At 33.0% G+C, this 17,621-nt stretch overlaps 1 protein-coding gene across 1 annotated transcript; it reads left to right on the top strand.

The window, feature by feature from the left end:
- The first annotated feature begins 568 nt into the window (after positions 1 to 568).
- Positions 569 to 17,411, top strand: LOC111004296 (guanine nucleotide-binding protein G(I)/G(S)/G(T) subunit beta-1). Its single transcript, XM_022275281.2, has 9 exons — positions 569 to 806; positions 7,563 to 7,689; positions 8,710 to 8,855; positions 11,276 to 11,446; positions 11,790 to 11,912; positions 12,758 to 12,959; positions 13,946 to 14,162; positions 14,522 to 15,198; positions 15,770 to 17,411. Exons 2-8 carry the CDS (start codon positions 7,633 to 7,635, stop codon positions 14,626 to 14,628), a joined length of 1,023 nt encoding a protein of 340 aa, XP_022130973.1. The 5' UTR covers positions 569 to 806; positions 7,563 to 7,632; the 3' UTR covers positions 14,629 to 15,198; positions 15,770 to 17,411.
- Positions 17,412 to 17,621: the final 210 nt, after the last annotated feature.

The raw sequence follows: 17,621 nt of genomic DNA, 5'->3' as shown, positions 1-17,621 counted from the left end.
ACAAATATTTCGATATGCAAAAACGATATATATAAAGCATTATTCATTGAAAATGCATTTAAAGTAATAATTTATTTTGATACTGTTGTTAAAACGTTTGAAAATATTTTAATTCCTATTATTAATACTTTCGGGGTTAAATGGTTTATGCTGTTTAAAGATATACCATATAGTTTAATTGAACAAGTTCATATTTTGTGACTAAAACAATTTTCTTTTCAATTTATTTCTCAAATACATAGGCCTGTCCTGTGTATTTAATAAAAAGATATACGTAAATATGTTTATAAATATGTGAGTGCGTTTATTATTTAACCATTTTAAACAACCCGCCATTTAGCTATCACGCCCAGTTTGACGTCACGCAACGGGGTTCTCACAAACACCTTACCGCACCCTACATTCAATTATTTGAAAGGACTTAAATGCGTTAAGAATTACTTAAATTCAGCCTTATGTTTGAGTCGTAAAGTTTACATTGATTTTCGTTTGCTTCTAGTGTGTAATTTCATCTACAGATGGCGCAAATGTATCCGTCGACATTAGCGCAGAACGAACCAATAGGATAAAAGGAACTTTGACGCAATTTGCAAATGGCCGTGAAAAGGATTGAGCTCGAGGGTGTATGAAACATTAAATGTTGGAAAAGTCCGTGACAAAAACTTGTGAATAACTCCTGGATTAGTGTAGTGTTGTTGTAATATACAAAATGTGCCAAAAGGATAGAATCCAGTCTTAATAGTGGTTTTAGGAAACGCCTGAAAACCACTGGTGGATTTAAAGAAAAGTGAACTGCTGACTGTGGGGTAAAGTCCTTGTTTTATTTATAATTTAGCTTATTTCGTTCCTAACTACCATGTATTTTCATTTATGAGTCTGCATCGCCTAGGGTGTGTCGAATTTGAACAATCTATTTGTACAATGGTCGCCGGTGTATGCGTGGTATGTACGTTACATGTCTCCATCATAGTATCTAGGGTAAATTAATCAATCGGTAGTGAATCCAAAGCGCCTACTTCTGTTGGGCCCTAGTTACAGGAGGATATCCTGACTTTGAAAGGGAGTAAACCTAGTACTCAATCGTAGATATATAATATGTATGTATAATGTCGGCGAAGGCACGGCCCTGTTGCTAAATCACCATCGATTCGCACCTTAGCCTTATCGATATTTAACTTCACGCAGTTTATGTACGCCACATAGGTACACTGCGTACATATGACGAATATTATCACGAAAAGGATTAATCAAATTGAATGTCTCGCCTGTTTTCGAAAATAATTTTTTTCTTGCTTTCGATTTTTTATAGATGATATGTATTTATGATGTCATTTTCTAATTTATATTTGATTAACTATTTAATAAAATAATAATATCAAAGAATACTATGAGAAGTAATAAAAGATTAACATACATTATTACTTATAGTGAAACTGTGTATCTTTTCACCAAAATAAGACTATAATAATCTGTTTTAAACCTATATTTCAAACTTCTTTTTTTTTAATTCTCAGAGTTCTATTGTTTGTTTCACAAATAATTTTTTATGTTTGCTTTTGGTATGGCTGTAAATGTTACACTGATTTGAGATTTGTTTAACACCAAACAAAAAGTGTGTTAAATTGTATGTTTAAGTATTAATCACCAAGCAAGTAAAATTTTAATGTATAACATTATTACATGTTTGTAAGTATTTACAAAATTATTTGACCAAAAGTATTAATTGTCTCATAATCTCTCTCTCTCATAAAACTCTAATCGCAAGATAAATAATGTCTTGCTTCAAGGGATAAAGCAAACCAGTTTTAAATCATAAATTTAAACAATTTTATTTAGAAAAAACATAAATATATATGTACATACTTCTATGTAATATGAAACAATAAGCCTATCTAGTGCTTATTTAAATGGTTTGGGAATATCTGTAGAAAAACTATAATAATTTGGTTTAGTTTAAAGGATAATGACAGCATATGGGTGTGGCTTCCTGTTTAACTTAAATAAGTGAGCAGTTTTAATTTGCTCAGTAGGCTATATTCACACAGTAGGTTATATTTAAGTTCAAATAAAAAAAGAAAGAAAGAAAATTATAGAAACCTGTTGTTTACAAATCACCTGTTGATATTGGAATTTGCCATAAAAGCTTATTCTAAAGGTCTAATTTTTGAATTATGAAACAAAATTTAGTTATTTTGGATATTAATGTCTACAATATAAGGTTCTACTTAGTTAAACTATTTTGATTAATTCCTTAATTAAATATTTTATTGTTTTTTATGGTGTTACTTAACAAATTGAACCAACTATAATGTAAATGCAAATTTAATACACGTGGTTAAGGTATGATTAATAGTTGAATACTCCTTAATACTCCTGGGCTTATAAGCAAACTGCTTACATATATACATGAAATATACAAAGTAAGCTTAGTTAAATTATAGAAATTTAGATCTGCTCTCTGCTTATATCTCATACTTTCATTAGTCATTTAGTTTTATGCGTTCATTACCAAAACTTTAGTAATTGTATTGTCTTAACTGATTTGGTGTTGTTGCTATGAGATAGGGAATTACAAAGAATCACCAGTCAGAGGTCTGAAGAGTCAATTTGAATGTATAAGTTGTTTAATTATTTAGATTTTATCAGCTTTTTTAGAATCCAATTTCAGAATATAGTAATGTGATCTTTGTGTTTGGACAGTTCCTATGAATATATCCTTAACTTGATTATTGCAATTATAGTCTAAAAAAAATTGATGTGTTAATTAAAAAATTGTGTGTTGATGTGTTGACATATTTTTTATATGCAAACATATTTAATGATGCAAACTAAAGTCTCATTTGATGGCATGTGATATTGCAGCCCATGGACTTCTATCTATCAGATTGCAAGGCTTGCAATAATAGACACAAGAATTGATACTCTTTTCTTAAAGGAATCTAAGTCAAACTGGTTGGGAAATATGGCAGTGGGCAGTTGGCTTTTCATAGTTGTGGTGTGCGGCAAAAACTGCCCTAACACTCAGTGGTGGAAACATTAAAATATATGTAAAATATATTATTTACTCTTGAGCTATTTTATCTATTTGAACAACAAATGTTAGTTTAATATCATTAAACCCTCAGATATAATTAATATAATTGCTTGGCTCTGTCATAACCTTTTCCCCTCCATTTTCCTGCTTCTCTAATGTTTGTGTTGGATGTCGGAGGAAAATTGTTGATTATACAAATATTGAATTTATAAGTCTGTAGCTCAGTGATTTCAATTGGTAGCCTTCCGATGTTTTGGTCTTCTAAATCTTTATATTATGTCACTAATGCCAATGATTAAACAAACTACCTACAAAAATAATTTATTATATAGATAGCTACCACCTTAATTTCATAAGAACTTGATGACCAAAACTACTGAAGACCACATTAAACATTGAATTATGTAAACTTTGGTAATATGACATCTCCATAGTACCAACTTATTGGATTTTATGAACTGTGCCATGAGAAGCAATGTTCGAGGAAATCGAGCACAGACTATAAATCACAGCGCTTTAGTAAAAATTATGTTTCAATACACTTCGACGTAACACTCAAAGCGATACATCGACCTTGTTTATGTGTAACGTAAGCGAGGTGTGATATGCGTTGAAAATCGACTAGAATATTGTACGTCCGACATATTTCGATACGCTTGTTAAAGTTGTTACCGCAACAGACGTAGGCTTTTTACGCTTTGTGCTTCGCAGTTAAAGTTAAACTATTTTCTAATACGTAGAGATTGTGCTGGTGTAGCATCGTGCTTTGTGCATGAGGGATTTGGGACTCCATACGAGTATAAAAGCAATATCGCACACATTTCTGTGTTTGTATCAACATTTTTAATTGTAAGCATTTTTACAACTTGAAACGATAGTTTTGTAGAGAAACAGGCCGTATTCTTCTTACAAACCATAAAGACGTTTAAGGCTACATCTATATCGAAATTCATTAGCTCAATTTTTTTAACATACAGTCAAAACCGTTTACGACGACATCGTTTATTAGAACATACCGATTATATTGACCAAAATCAAAGGTCCCGGCTGAATTCTGTTTTGATAAGTGCTTAATAACAACGTCATCGGCTGTTACGGCTATCGGTTTTCAAACAAATATGAGTTGTCCCTTCAATATCGTTATAACAGATTTGACTGTACTAACAAACACGCACTTATATTGTTTGGTCCGGATAGACAAAAGCCAATCTATTTCTATAGAAAATGCTACCATCAAACGTACTTTCTAAATTACTACATGTACTACTCTAGATATAGAACCCGGGAGTAAATCATTCTTGAAATTTGGATACAGATTAACAGTAATTACTACGATTATAATAACACCACATTTACAGTTTGCTAGTTAGCCTTACATGTTTCAAGCACACTTCAGCGCGTCTCAAAGAAATGTCTTCTCGTTATAAGCCAAGTCGTTTTCTTTTACATAGTAAATAAAAGTCAGAGAGGCGAGGTGTCTAGACTTCCTCAGTAATTATGTATCAGTTGTCTCGCATTCTCGTTGTACCTTGCATTTTATATAATGTTACTCGGTGTATGAAATAGTTTTGTCTTCACTAAATTTAAAAAAATACTTAGTTTATTCTTAACAGAAACACACACAATAATATGTCAGCCTTTATTAGAGCTAAGGGACTGCATATAATATATATGTCATATATTATCTTAAAAGTATGTACATAGGTTCTTTTGTTGCATTATTTCAACGACACTATAAATATTTTAAGGATCTCTTGTTTCCCGTAGTGCCAACATTGCTTTTTAATTACATCCTCATCCCTTTGACACAGCAAAGCGAGATTCTAGTTGATTTCTGTCTGTAATTATATTTTTTATAATAATTTGACGTTGTAGCAGCTCTATAACAAAATTTCAAACACTAACAAATTAAGCAATACTTATAAAAATTGAAGGGCGCTTGAGACTTCACAATTGACTCCTGTATGTCCTATAACCTATATTTTATAAATGTCCAAAGACGAACTCTTTACCCACGATCTTGACAAATCAAGAGTTATTTTGAATAAGAAACCCATTGATTAACATATTTCTTAAATTAAAACCTTTTATATTCTAAGCTAATAATTGTTTATATATAAATTAAACAGCAGATTTGTATTGGTTTATCATACATTAAGTGTTGATGATATTAGTACATTTAAATTAAATTTACATTTACAATGTTATTGATAAGCTAATCTAAATAGCTGTAAATAAGGCTGCGGATTGTTACTTATCTGTTTATGGATATATGTATTACTATCACAACATAGCGGTTTCAAGATTGATAGAATCGACGAAAACTATTGCGTTGATAGACAAAAAGTAAACCTTGTTTGAATGACGTAAACACATTTTGAAAGGCAGTAAATGCCGTTTCACGTAAGAAGAATTTCAACCATAACTTTAGGAATTGAAGACTCCAAATTGTGTATAAAGCTATAAATTTCTTCTTACTAATACATATACATATTGAGATTCCTGGATTTATTTGGGCTGTAGTCTTTAACAAATTAAAGTTCATTTCAATTGAGATTTAAAAGAAAATACTGATTTGTAATAAAAGTGAAATATCGAAATATTAAAAAAATGTTTTTTTTACATTTAATGCTGATGCAACGAATTTCTGAATTCGCCAGATATTCTTTCTACGGAATTAAACGTTTTATTTCTTTTCATTCAGGCGTAAATTAACAATATGACTGTAATTAATTGTACTTATAATTTCTTTATCTCATTTGTTTCTTTATCACCTTTAGCTTTTATTTTTATTTGTTTTAAAGAAATGTAAAAGGAAGTTTAGATATAAATATGTTGAAATTTGTGGTTTCTAATTATTAATTTTGTTTTCGTGCTACGTGTATTAGTTTTCTGTGTACTTTCTTCCCTTTCCCCTCAAAAGCCAGAGCCTGGGTACTAATAGCATTATCTTATTTGGTTCTGCAAGAATGACGTGGGTGCCACGTTTTTATACACAGGTTGATTTAAATGTTTAAAATATTTTAAATGTTAATGCATAACGAAATTTGATACATATTTTGTTATGTATTTACATTTATTATTTATAACAAAACAAACATTAACATGAGCCAGTAGACTATACCGTGTAACTTAACTAAATGGCGGCTTTTATATTCACGGTTCTTTATCGTTTTATAAGTTCTGTTGACATTTTCTTGTCCTCCACGCGTATATGCTTCTGCTCATTTGTTGTTCTTTAACAAAGACTTCTCTAGCGAAATAGCTGACACTTTTCAACACGCCGTAAATTGGTTATTTAAAAGTACCTCTTATATTTAAGTGTCGTTTGTGTAACAGTATGTCGCTGGATAGGTAGAGTTTTGTACTTACCACTTCGACACCCGACAGGTGTATGTGCGTGTGTTTATGCATGAATGCCCCATTGTGCTATATAAGGATGCGGACGAAGAGTACGAATTATAACTATTGACTACTTTCGAAATGCTGTTTGCATTGCAAAAGCGAGAAGGAAATTCAATGGCGTACCCGCGTATCTCTAGGTATTTTAATATTTATAAAGAGTTGTGTATCTAAAAATGTTCGAAACCTATCGTTTTCTTGAATAATACAGTGCCTGTTTTAGAGTTCTATATCTGCATTTGGGTAGCTAATTTTTTTTAACGTATTAATAAGTAATTAAAAAAACAAAACAGACGCTAAGATAAAAGGAAGCTCCCTGTGCGTCTGGATGTCCGATGACGAAGAGTGGCAGAGCCTCTAGAGCAATAAAGCATGACGTAATAAAACACTTTTATGATTAAGCTGTCTAATTGTGAACTACGATTTTATCCTAGTTAAATCTACGAGTTGATATAATAAGTGTTTCTTGTATCATTCGCCCTTGCACAAGAATGGTTCGTGTAAGGATATAGGCGCAGTCAACGTTTCCCATTGGTTATTGTCCTGCGCGGACAATGTGCGCGAGGCACTCCATATTCAATAACGGAATCTTGAAGACTGGATTAAAATGTCAAATATATTGCCTTTATAACCTCTCAGTGCGTGTTAATATTACCTTTTAGGAAGGTAAGGTTGTTGAATTAAGTTTTTTACATACTCGGATATAAACGCTATTATAATTTACGTGAAATAACCTTATTATTGTTTGAGTATCGGCTTTGCAGTGTATACCATATGTTTTAACCAAACTAAAAAAATATGAAAGTAGATTTACAATTCGAGACGGTTTTTGTGAGTACTTTATACCAACCCGCACCTCTCTCATTAAGATACTCTACCCAGATGTCAGATATTCCAATGGCGAATGTGCACCTAATGTTTTTTTCTATGTAGAAGACTAGATCAGTGAAAGGAAACGTTGCATTACTGAAGGCTGCTCAATTTCTAGCTACATAAACATAATGAACAGGCCCAGAAATCCTAAATCCATAGAGAATTTCAGCGTCACTGGATTGTCCTTTAATCTGTCTTCTCTGTATCGGCATACACTAATAAGATGAATAACATATAACCTTATTGATTACAGGCTGGTGCAGTGCATTGGAGGCAGCAATAGTGACCGGTAGTCAAGACAGGTTTCAAAGCTGCGCGGCACGATGAATGAATTAGACAGCCTACGTCAGGAGGCAGAAACCCTCAAAAATGCCATACGGGTGAGAGAAAAAAGGCTAATTCAGCCTATTATATTGTAGATTATGAACTGTACGCATACTTAAGGACTAATAGTAACGATATTTTTTGTTTATGCTATGTATATGCCGTAATTAATAGCCTAGCCTGAAAGCCTCTTAACTAACAGCTCCATTAAACTAGCGGCCTGAATGATGTTCAGCCATCGGGGCAAATGTGTTTTTGAATGACGTTTCATTACTTAATTTAAATTAAATTCCACTTTCTGCCACTCTCAAACTCGAAAACTGTCAATATGGCGTCGGCAAACCATAACATTGTACAATGGAAGAGTGTGGTGACAATAATAATGTGAATTTAGCTGTAGCAGACTTAAGCAATTTTATATTAAGGGAAATATTAATCAGATGTTAATCTTTTTATTTCTGCCTCATGGTCACTCTATCGTACAAATGGCCTTAGCATCTTAGTTTATTAAATGTTGCAAACGCTACAGCTGAATATAACTAAAGGAAAGGATTACTATGTAAGGCACAAAAGTGTATTTTTTACTTCAATTCAATTCAGAGTTTATTACTCTGTTCTGTATATTATTATCTTAAAGTGAGATTTACAGTCTAGACTTAGCACTAAATATGGCACCCAAAAGTGCTAAACTCATTTTAGGGTGTATTCTAAATTTGACACATGGAAGTTTAGTCATACTATCGTGGAAGTAAATTTATTGGAATATATATTTTGTTTTTCTTTGAATTCTTTAACAACGATTTCAAGGAAATCCCTCATACATATCGATAAATAAAAAATCTCATAAATCAGTCCATAAACACGTTACTCAATCAATTTTGATTCATAACAATGTATAGAATATATGCTTTGAGAACGACTCTAAATTATACAAAATGGCTTAATCTTTTTAAATTTAGGTTTGACCACCAATCTTGTAGTGGACATATTGTATCGATATATTAATCGTTAGGGTTGAATAAACCTTATCTAACCTTTGAAAAGGAAATACAATACTAATATTTGTATTAATCTAGGATGCACGCAAGGCTGCCTGCGACACGTCGCTCGCACAGGCGACGGCAAACTTGGAGCCGATCGGGAGGATCCAGATGCGCACGCGTCGAACGTTGCGCGGACACCTCGCCAAGATCTACGCCATGCATTGGGGCAGCGACTCCAGGTATAATCTAATTAAATCAAAATATCTTTATTCATATAGGTAAACATGTAGGTACACTTATGAACGTCAAGAAAAACAAATTAAATTAATTGTAAACTTACATTTACAACCAGTTCGCAAGTCAAGAGCGGGTAAGAAGAACTGGCAAGAAACTTTCCGCCACTCTTTTCAATCGCCAATATTTAATACAAATTGTTTGAACTGGAGAAAATCAATCCCAAGGATTAGGATCATTTAAGTATTCGTCACATTTATAAAAGGCTTTATTAATTAGTTTCCTTTTAACAAGGGCTTTGAATTTATTTAGTGATAGTTCTCTAATTTCGCTTGGGAGTTTGTTGTAAAAACGAATACAATTTCCATATAAGGAGTGGTTTATATTCTGGAGCCTGGTTGTTTGGCTAGATTTCAAAAAACATCTTTATGCTATTCATATTTAGTTAGCGTCAAATAGCCATTCATATCTTTATCTCTCGGGTAATTGTGAAGGAACAAAAAATCAATAATGCCTGTCTAACTGTAATATTATTGTAATTGATAGAATATACGAAAAAGTAAATCTCTTAGACAATCAAACGCGTAACGGAGGAAGGAAGATTTTCGCTTAAAAATAGCAACTACTAAAACCGTTTCGAAGAACAACTATTTCAAACGTAACTATTCCATGCAATTATGATCTGAAATATACTTCTAAGTTCTAATAATTTCTCAGTAATAATGATATTGGTTTTTAGAGAAGTTAAATTCTATCGCTAGAATATGTGATTAAGAAATCCTACATTATGAAGTACTGTTAGCAAAAAAAAATTATATTGACAGTAGGTATTATTATCATACACACAAAATAATTATCCCAAACAAAATTTCTTAATAATATTATGTGTAGATAAGTTATAGTATTTACCTGACAAAGACGCGGGCGTACGCAAGTTTTAGCTTAATCACACTAAAATGTTTTGTGTTAATCCATTAGGTTCTTTGCGTATTCAATATAGGTGGTGTTTCGTAAATATATTTTGTTGGATATTATAATAGTGAATGGGTTTTAAATATTTTAAGTTTAATAATAACTTATGGAAGTAAATATGAGATTTTACGTATTTTATTTATTCTAGAGAATTCCTGTAATTACGAAATGGTTTAAAACGATTTCATACGAAACATTCAAAAGATTTTTTCCTAGTAAAAATTGCCATTAATGAAGCCTCCAGTGCCTAACCAACACGAAATAGGTTTTCTTCGAATCTCTGGATTAAACAACCTGGATATGGTGTCTGTCACAAGACTACTCGTTTACTTAACATAACTAGTGATTTTTCACCGATGGCATATTTCGAAACATTTAACAGTGTAACATAAAATGTACTGCGCTAAAATCTTAAAATAATTCGTGAGTTACGGCACAGTTTCTGTGAAGTACATGACGTATTATTTGATTGCGTATGTTTGTTTTCGTTGAAACCGTATCAGCTGTTGTGGTTCTATTGCAATTAACGCTAGTATATTAGATTTTAATTAGTGGACTGGACTATGTTATAAATATAAAGTACTTGAGGAAAAACATAACAACCATTCAATTAACTTTGTCAGTTTATCTACAGCAATAACCACGGTATAGAAATGTATATTATTACTAAATCTTAAGGACCTATCCGATCACCAAACTCCAAAAAAGTACATTGTTTCTTTCCATTTTTTCATCAATTCTTAAAGTAGGGCTGGATATAATAGAATGGATAAAATATATGGTGGAGTTGAGTAATGTACCATTTTGAAAGATCGATACACGATTTAAATAACTTCATTAGATAGAAAAATCCAAATATATAGAAGCTGATTTTGAAATTTACACGATATATTTTATGGCATGCCAAGTAATCCATTTCAAAAAGACAAAATTACATTAATTTAATGTTTTTCATAACTAATTGTTATTACGGGTCGGCGTGCCTCAGTGCTCTAGTTCTCCATTGCGCACCGCAGTCCGCCCCGAGACACTGACACAGCTATTGTGATGTGATATGTGACGTGATGGGATAGGTCCTTAATGTTATTTATTTTCTCGGCTCGGGACTTGTTTAGATTTTACTTAGTTGGGAAAAAATACTAAATAAAAACACTAGCCATTGTTGTCATGGACTCTAGATTTTTGTATTTTGTATTATGACTTCCTCACGTCAATTATTTTTTGGTACATTCAAGTTGCCTGAAATATCGCTTTTCGAAAATTAAACGTGTATTTATTTACACTAATGTAAAATTAAAGTACATTATTACTTTATACATAATTAAAAAAATCTTTTATTTTACCTATTAATTACGTCAAAAAATTCTGCTATTGAAAGGGTTAAAATCATACACACGATACTAAAATTATGTATTTTATTGCCAGTATACTAAACGACATTTAACATTTTCAGAAACCTTGTATCCGCCAGCCAGGACGGCAAACTGATAGTGTGGGACAGCCACACGACGAACAAGGTGCACGCGATACCTCTGCGCTCGTCCTGGGTAATGACGTGCGCGTACGCACCCTCCGGCTCTTATGTCGCTTGTGGTGGACTCGATAACATCTGCTCGATTTATAGGTAAGTTTATCTTTTAGTTTAAGGGCCTGTTTCACAATGTCCGGATAAGTTCCAAATAAGCTATTTGTTACTTATTTGTAGGATAAACAGTATTTTTGCGTTTCACGACTGTCAGATAGCGCTATACGTCATGAAATGTGAAGTATCTTATTTGGAACTTTTATCTTTCGAATAATTTATGTGTTGCATAGCTATTTGGCACTTTATCCATACATTGTGAAACAGGCCCTAAATGTATTATAAATCAGAAATATTTGTTAATTAATTGTTATATAATTTTATAAATTTAATTTAATCGAGCTTAAAGATAAACTAGATTAATATAACGTTATTAATGTTCCAGCCTTAAAACTCGCGAAGGCAACGTGCGCGTGTCCCGTGAGCTACCAGGCCACTCGGGGTACCTGTCCTGCTGCCGCTTCCTCGATGACAACCAGATCCTCACCAGCTCTGGAGATATGACCTGGTGAGTAATCTAGATTCAAAAGTAGTCCAAAATTGTTTGGTAAAGAAGGTCCGATCCATATGTTCGTTTTCTTGATCATTTTGGTTAAACTAACTGACCTGAAATAGTACGTTTTGGCGAAATTAAAAACTAGATTTTCTGCATATTGGCTGAAGGACGGATGAAGGATTGTCTGAAGGAAATAATAATTTGGCACCTAGTTACTAAATGCCTAATACTGTCATGATACCACTTATTAATAAATAAGCTAATTAACACTGTACATTTAATTCTCTTACAAATACAAGGCCATTTGATACAAATGAAAAACATTTGTTTAATTTATTCAATATAATTTAATGCATTTTGTTTATATTTTGTATTGCAAAGGAATTTATGTACGAATTAATATATTGTCATGTTTGTTTTCATCGTCACTTTGTGATAAGCACAATGCATATTTCTTTTTATTACTATATTATAGACCTTATTTCTCACATCGATTGTTTTGTAATTTTTTGTTAGCGTAAAAAAAATACTAAACGCCAGATTAGTAAATATATTTAACATAATAGATAGTCTATAATAAAAATGAAATAAAATAAAATAGCCTTTATTACTGTTAAAGTTACTATAAATACATTAAAATTATAGAATGTCCCTAATTACAGTGTGCCTTTCGGCAAAGGCCTCCTCCAATTCTTTCCACCGTGTCCTGTCCAAGGCGACTCTCCTCCAGTTTGGACCTGCTGTCAGTTTTAGTTCGTCTTCCCATCGTCTGTATTGACGTCCTCTCTACTTCTTTTGCCGTTACGTTACGTAAACTAATTTTACAATAGATAGTCTAACATGATTATAACTTACAGCGCCCTCTGGGACATCGAGACCGGCCAGCAGTGCGGTCAATTTACGGGCCACACGGGCGATGTGATGTCTCTTTCACTCGCACCTGATCAACGTACTTTTGTCTCGGGCGCTTGCGATGCGTCCGCTAAGCTGTGGGACATCCGGGACTGTCAGTGCAAGCAGACCTTCCCGGGACACGAGAGCGACATTAACGCTGTCACTGTGAGTATTATGTGGTCGACTTTGGATCCTTTAAGAAAAGAGCGTACCAATTAAAAAGCCCGCAACACACTTTCGAGCCTTCTGGCAATGTTTAGTATTCATGGGCGACGGTAAGCCTTGCCACCTGTTATATATTTTTAAAACATTGTGGTTTTCAGTTTTGACTGTTTATGACCCTTTAAAATCTGTAATTTATGGCCAAAATTTTATATAACTTCATGTTTTTAACAGTGTTCAAAACTTATAATTAGAAATCCAATACAGAAGATACCTCTATGATACCGATATAGAGTCCTCAATTAATATGCAAACATAAGATACATAAGGTCGATCAGATTAGAAATTAAATCATTCCTTTTATTCTAATATCTTAAAATCTATTGAAATTTATATTATTGTAACAAATTAATTTCCATCAGTAACATAATATGTTGTGATCAGAAAATTACATGATTATATCCAGAAATGGGTTACATGATAATACATGTATACTATTTTTTTAGGATTAGCTGTTATATATATTAAGCAGATTCAAAATAAACTGAACATTCAACGCTGTACACAATATTACAATAAGTGTAAAATATGTATGTGTATTATGCTAATGTTTCCGTTATATGAAACACTAATTTAAATACTGTTTTAAAATGAAATCATTATAGCCAATTTTTCATTATATGTGAAATAAGTAGTAGTCGTAATAGATTTTGTCAATGTTTTGAAACTTGAAATACTTAAATATATATATATATAGATAGAGCAATATTGCTATGTTAAATTCCAAATCTCGAAGATTTATAGATTTTCCTAAATTTTACCAGAAAAGTTTTCTAGTATAACAAAATTAAATGTGGTACCCTGATGACATATATGCGTCTCTTTGTACATGGTCGTGGCTGAAAGGCATATAACTCGAAAATTGTTCGCCTCGTCACTCATTCATCTCTCACAACAGCATTTAATGAAACGAACTCATGAATTTCCAGTTCTTCCCATCTGGCTTCGCATTCGCGACCGGCTCTGACGACGCCACGTGCCGTATGTTCGACATCCGCGCTGACCAGGAGTTGGCGATGTACTCTCACGACAACATCATCTGCGGAATCACGTCCGTTGCATTCTCCAAGTCTGGTCGCCTGCTGTTGGCCGGATATGATGATTTCAACTGCAACGTGTGGGATTCTATGAAGAGCGAGCGTGCCGGTATGAAATATTCTATTGATGGAGGTTTTATTCCATTTTCAAAAAACACATTTTTAGTCTGTTACAAACTCATATGATGTCGGTACAGTCAGTTTTGTTATCTTTGCCTTCTGTTTAGTCTAAGATACAGAATTAGGTATTGCTTGAAAATTTTGCTTATTATTTTGAGAACGCTATCATTATAAATATATTATCCTATAAAAAACTCATGAAATTAAATCTAAAAACATAATATATATGTTCAAAATATTTTTGAATGTAATGCAATTTTCTGATAAATTTACTTTTTTTTTAATTAAAAAAAGCATGTCTATCGACAATCTCTTTTACTGAGTTTATAGAACATTTGTTTTTTCCAGGTATCCTTGCCGGCCACGACAACCGTGTTTCCTGTCTGGGCGTCACCGAGAACGGCATGGCCGTAGCCACCGGATCGTGGGATTCGTTCCTTCGCATCTGGAACTAGATCCACCCGTAATCCCCTTTGCACCCCAAACATCCCCTAAGGTTAGACCAAACAAGCGATCTCATGGAAAACAAAAATCACGCTTTAAAACAAAATAAATCCAAATTTACGCTTTAAAACCAGAAGTTAATATAAAATTTGATTTCCGAAAACTGGGCTAATCTAATTGTTTTCCAATGCTCGTTTGGCCTATGCCTCCACGCACCCCTTACTTAAAATAATGTCACTATTCCACTGACAATTGACATCTAAGATGGCGGCCAATTCTAAATGGCGATGGTTTTCACTTGCAAATATGTCGAACAAATTCGATATTTTTGCTAGTGAAAACCGAGCTTTGGGGTGTGTGTAACCCTGTGAAGATTAAAGACAGGGAATTACGCACTTTGCTTTATTTATTTTGTATACATAGATGATATCTTAACAAAATGAAAGCATTTAACTACTGGTGGGTAGTGATGAGTATGTCTGCACTGTTTATATATTTATGTAATAATATAATTGTTAGCGTAGCCTTTTGGAGCCAGTCTGAAGACGGCGAACGCTGCCGCTTTATTTTCCTTCAAATCGGTGAGTTTTTACGTTAAACCATAAGTATACACATTTATGAGATTGACATTATAACATGAGCAATGTTGGCCTAGTGGCTTCAGCGTGCGGCTCTTATACCTGAGGTCGTAGGTTCGATCCCCGGCTGTGCACTAATGGACTTTTTTCTATGTGCGCGTTTAACATTTGCTTGGACGGTGAAGGAAAACATCGTGAGGAAACCGACATGTCTTAGACCCTAAAAAACGACGACGTGTGTCAGGCACCGGAGGCTGATCACCTACTTGCCTATTAGATTTAAAAATGATCATGAAACAGATTCAGAAATCCGAGGCCAGAGGCAAAGAGGTTGTAGCGCCACTGATTTATTTTTTTACACACATTTATAATTCATTGTGGTCAATTTTTTTTATATAAACATAATTTTGAACTACCCTATGTGACTCGTTTCCAAGTTTCTTTTATTGATGTATCTTAAATGAAAATTGTTTCGCCTAGAATCGTTTCCATGACTTCAAATTACTCTCGCCAGTTAAGTCAGACATTAAATTATTAACATTAAAAGTATTAATTAAATTATTTTCTATTTCAGATATAATTTCATCGCACTACAGTTTAAAAGTTAATTGTAATCGAAAGTGAAATCCTAAAGAACCAAATATTAATTATATTAATGTAACAATGTAATTTATTGAATGAGAATTTCCTTTTTTATCATCGCTATCTGATTTAAATATAAAATTGTGCTAATTTATGATTTGTCGTGTTGTACTGCTAAGATATGTGTACGACTAGATTTTGATTTGTTCATAAGTTCACAACGCCAAACTGTCAATGTCAGATGTTTTATTTCATTTCTGTAACAGAATATATTAGTCTGGAGCGAACAATTTGCACGATCACGAAAACGTTGAGATTGTTATAAAGATCTCTTATTGACGATGGTACATATTTCTATAAACAATTTTTAATTTATTATAAAAAAAACTTGTACACGAAACTGAATTGGCTTTGTATCACAGAATAACGTGAAGTTTCCCCTTTCATTACGATTTGAATTCACCGAAAGCCGACATATTATCTGTATTGATGCATACGTTAGCACATTTCACCGAAGTACTTACGAAAACAAGACATCAGTACAATCGTCAAATTTCATCCCTCGGGGCTGGCAACACCATCGCACATCCCAAGTTCATTTTCCTAGATTAAGCTACTTTTAGGAAATAAGGGTTTAAAATATTAAGGCATTTGTAACTTCAACATTCTGTGTTGCTATTTATTAAAAAACTCATATTTTCGTGGTCTACAGTTTCGGTGAGTAATGTAACCTTTTTGTGGCAGTATTGTATTTTTTAATTAAGCACAAAGGTTTTATTATGACGGCTTCTTTGTTTCGCCGATGGATGGTTGTCGCGCTATTTTTTTTTAACTTAAGCCTTCGTCTTAGATAGGTTACAATATAATATGTAGGTGTTTATATATAAGGCAGACGCGATAATGAACAATCCTCAATGACTTTGGAATCTTGCTTTTATATGGACGGCACAAAAACTGATACTTATATAGTTTTAAATTCATGCTCAATACATCGTTCGCACAAATCGACGCATAAATGTGAACTCAACACGACATTAGTGATTTTTAAATGTTTACAGTCGCAATTTTGTAATATACGGGCAACAGGCATATCAGTACCTCCGAGATACTTTGATCGCACAAGTTTAGTTTGGGTTCGACCCTTGTCATTGAGCAAACTTCACACGCATCTTTATATAAGAGTGTTTCGCATTGTGAGTGTTGCGTTATCTGTTCAAAGTTGACAGCTGTCAAAATTTGGCGGGATCCCCCGCGGTTGAGGCACCGGTCACATTGGACAGATAAACAATTTGGCAAATGGAATAGCTACGGTCTGCTAGATGTACGCCTAGGATATAAGACTTTTTTAAAAATAAAAGTTGTTTTCTACTGTAACGGCTTCTTTTCAGATCGGTGTACTATAACATACGGTTTTGCATTATGTATAATATATTATAATTAATATGGTATGATATTTAATGAATAGTTTGATGATGGCTCCTATTTGGTTTATATTTTGTATTCAGACCAATTTTTCTCACTTTTACATGGACTGCCATATATACCTATAACTTATTGTAATCCTTACATATATAGGAAGGGATGGTAATTGATTAATTGTTAACAGAATTAAGTAATTGTTGAATATTAAAGGGTTTTCATTGAGCGTTCTTTGCACAGTAATAGCGGTATTAATGCTAACTGAAAATTATTTAATATTTGTTAGATGATAAAGTTTTCGAAATTGTATTCTTGTCTATACCTTGTTGCTATATTCTACTATGGGCCATCCGTCAGATTACAAAAGTAGCTTTTCTAAGAGTCATGAACTTCATACACGTTTCTACCGTAGACTTAAATGTGGT

The sequence above is a fragment of the Pieris rapae genome, chromosome 18 (assembly GCF_905147795.1).
Source record: "Pieris rapae chromosome 18, ilPieRapa1.1, whole genome shotgun sequence".
NCBI lineage: Eukaryota > Metazoa > Arthropoda > Insecta > Lepidoptera > Pieridae > Pieris > Pieris rapae.
This window is presented reverse-complemented; position numbering and strand designations above follow the sequence as displayed.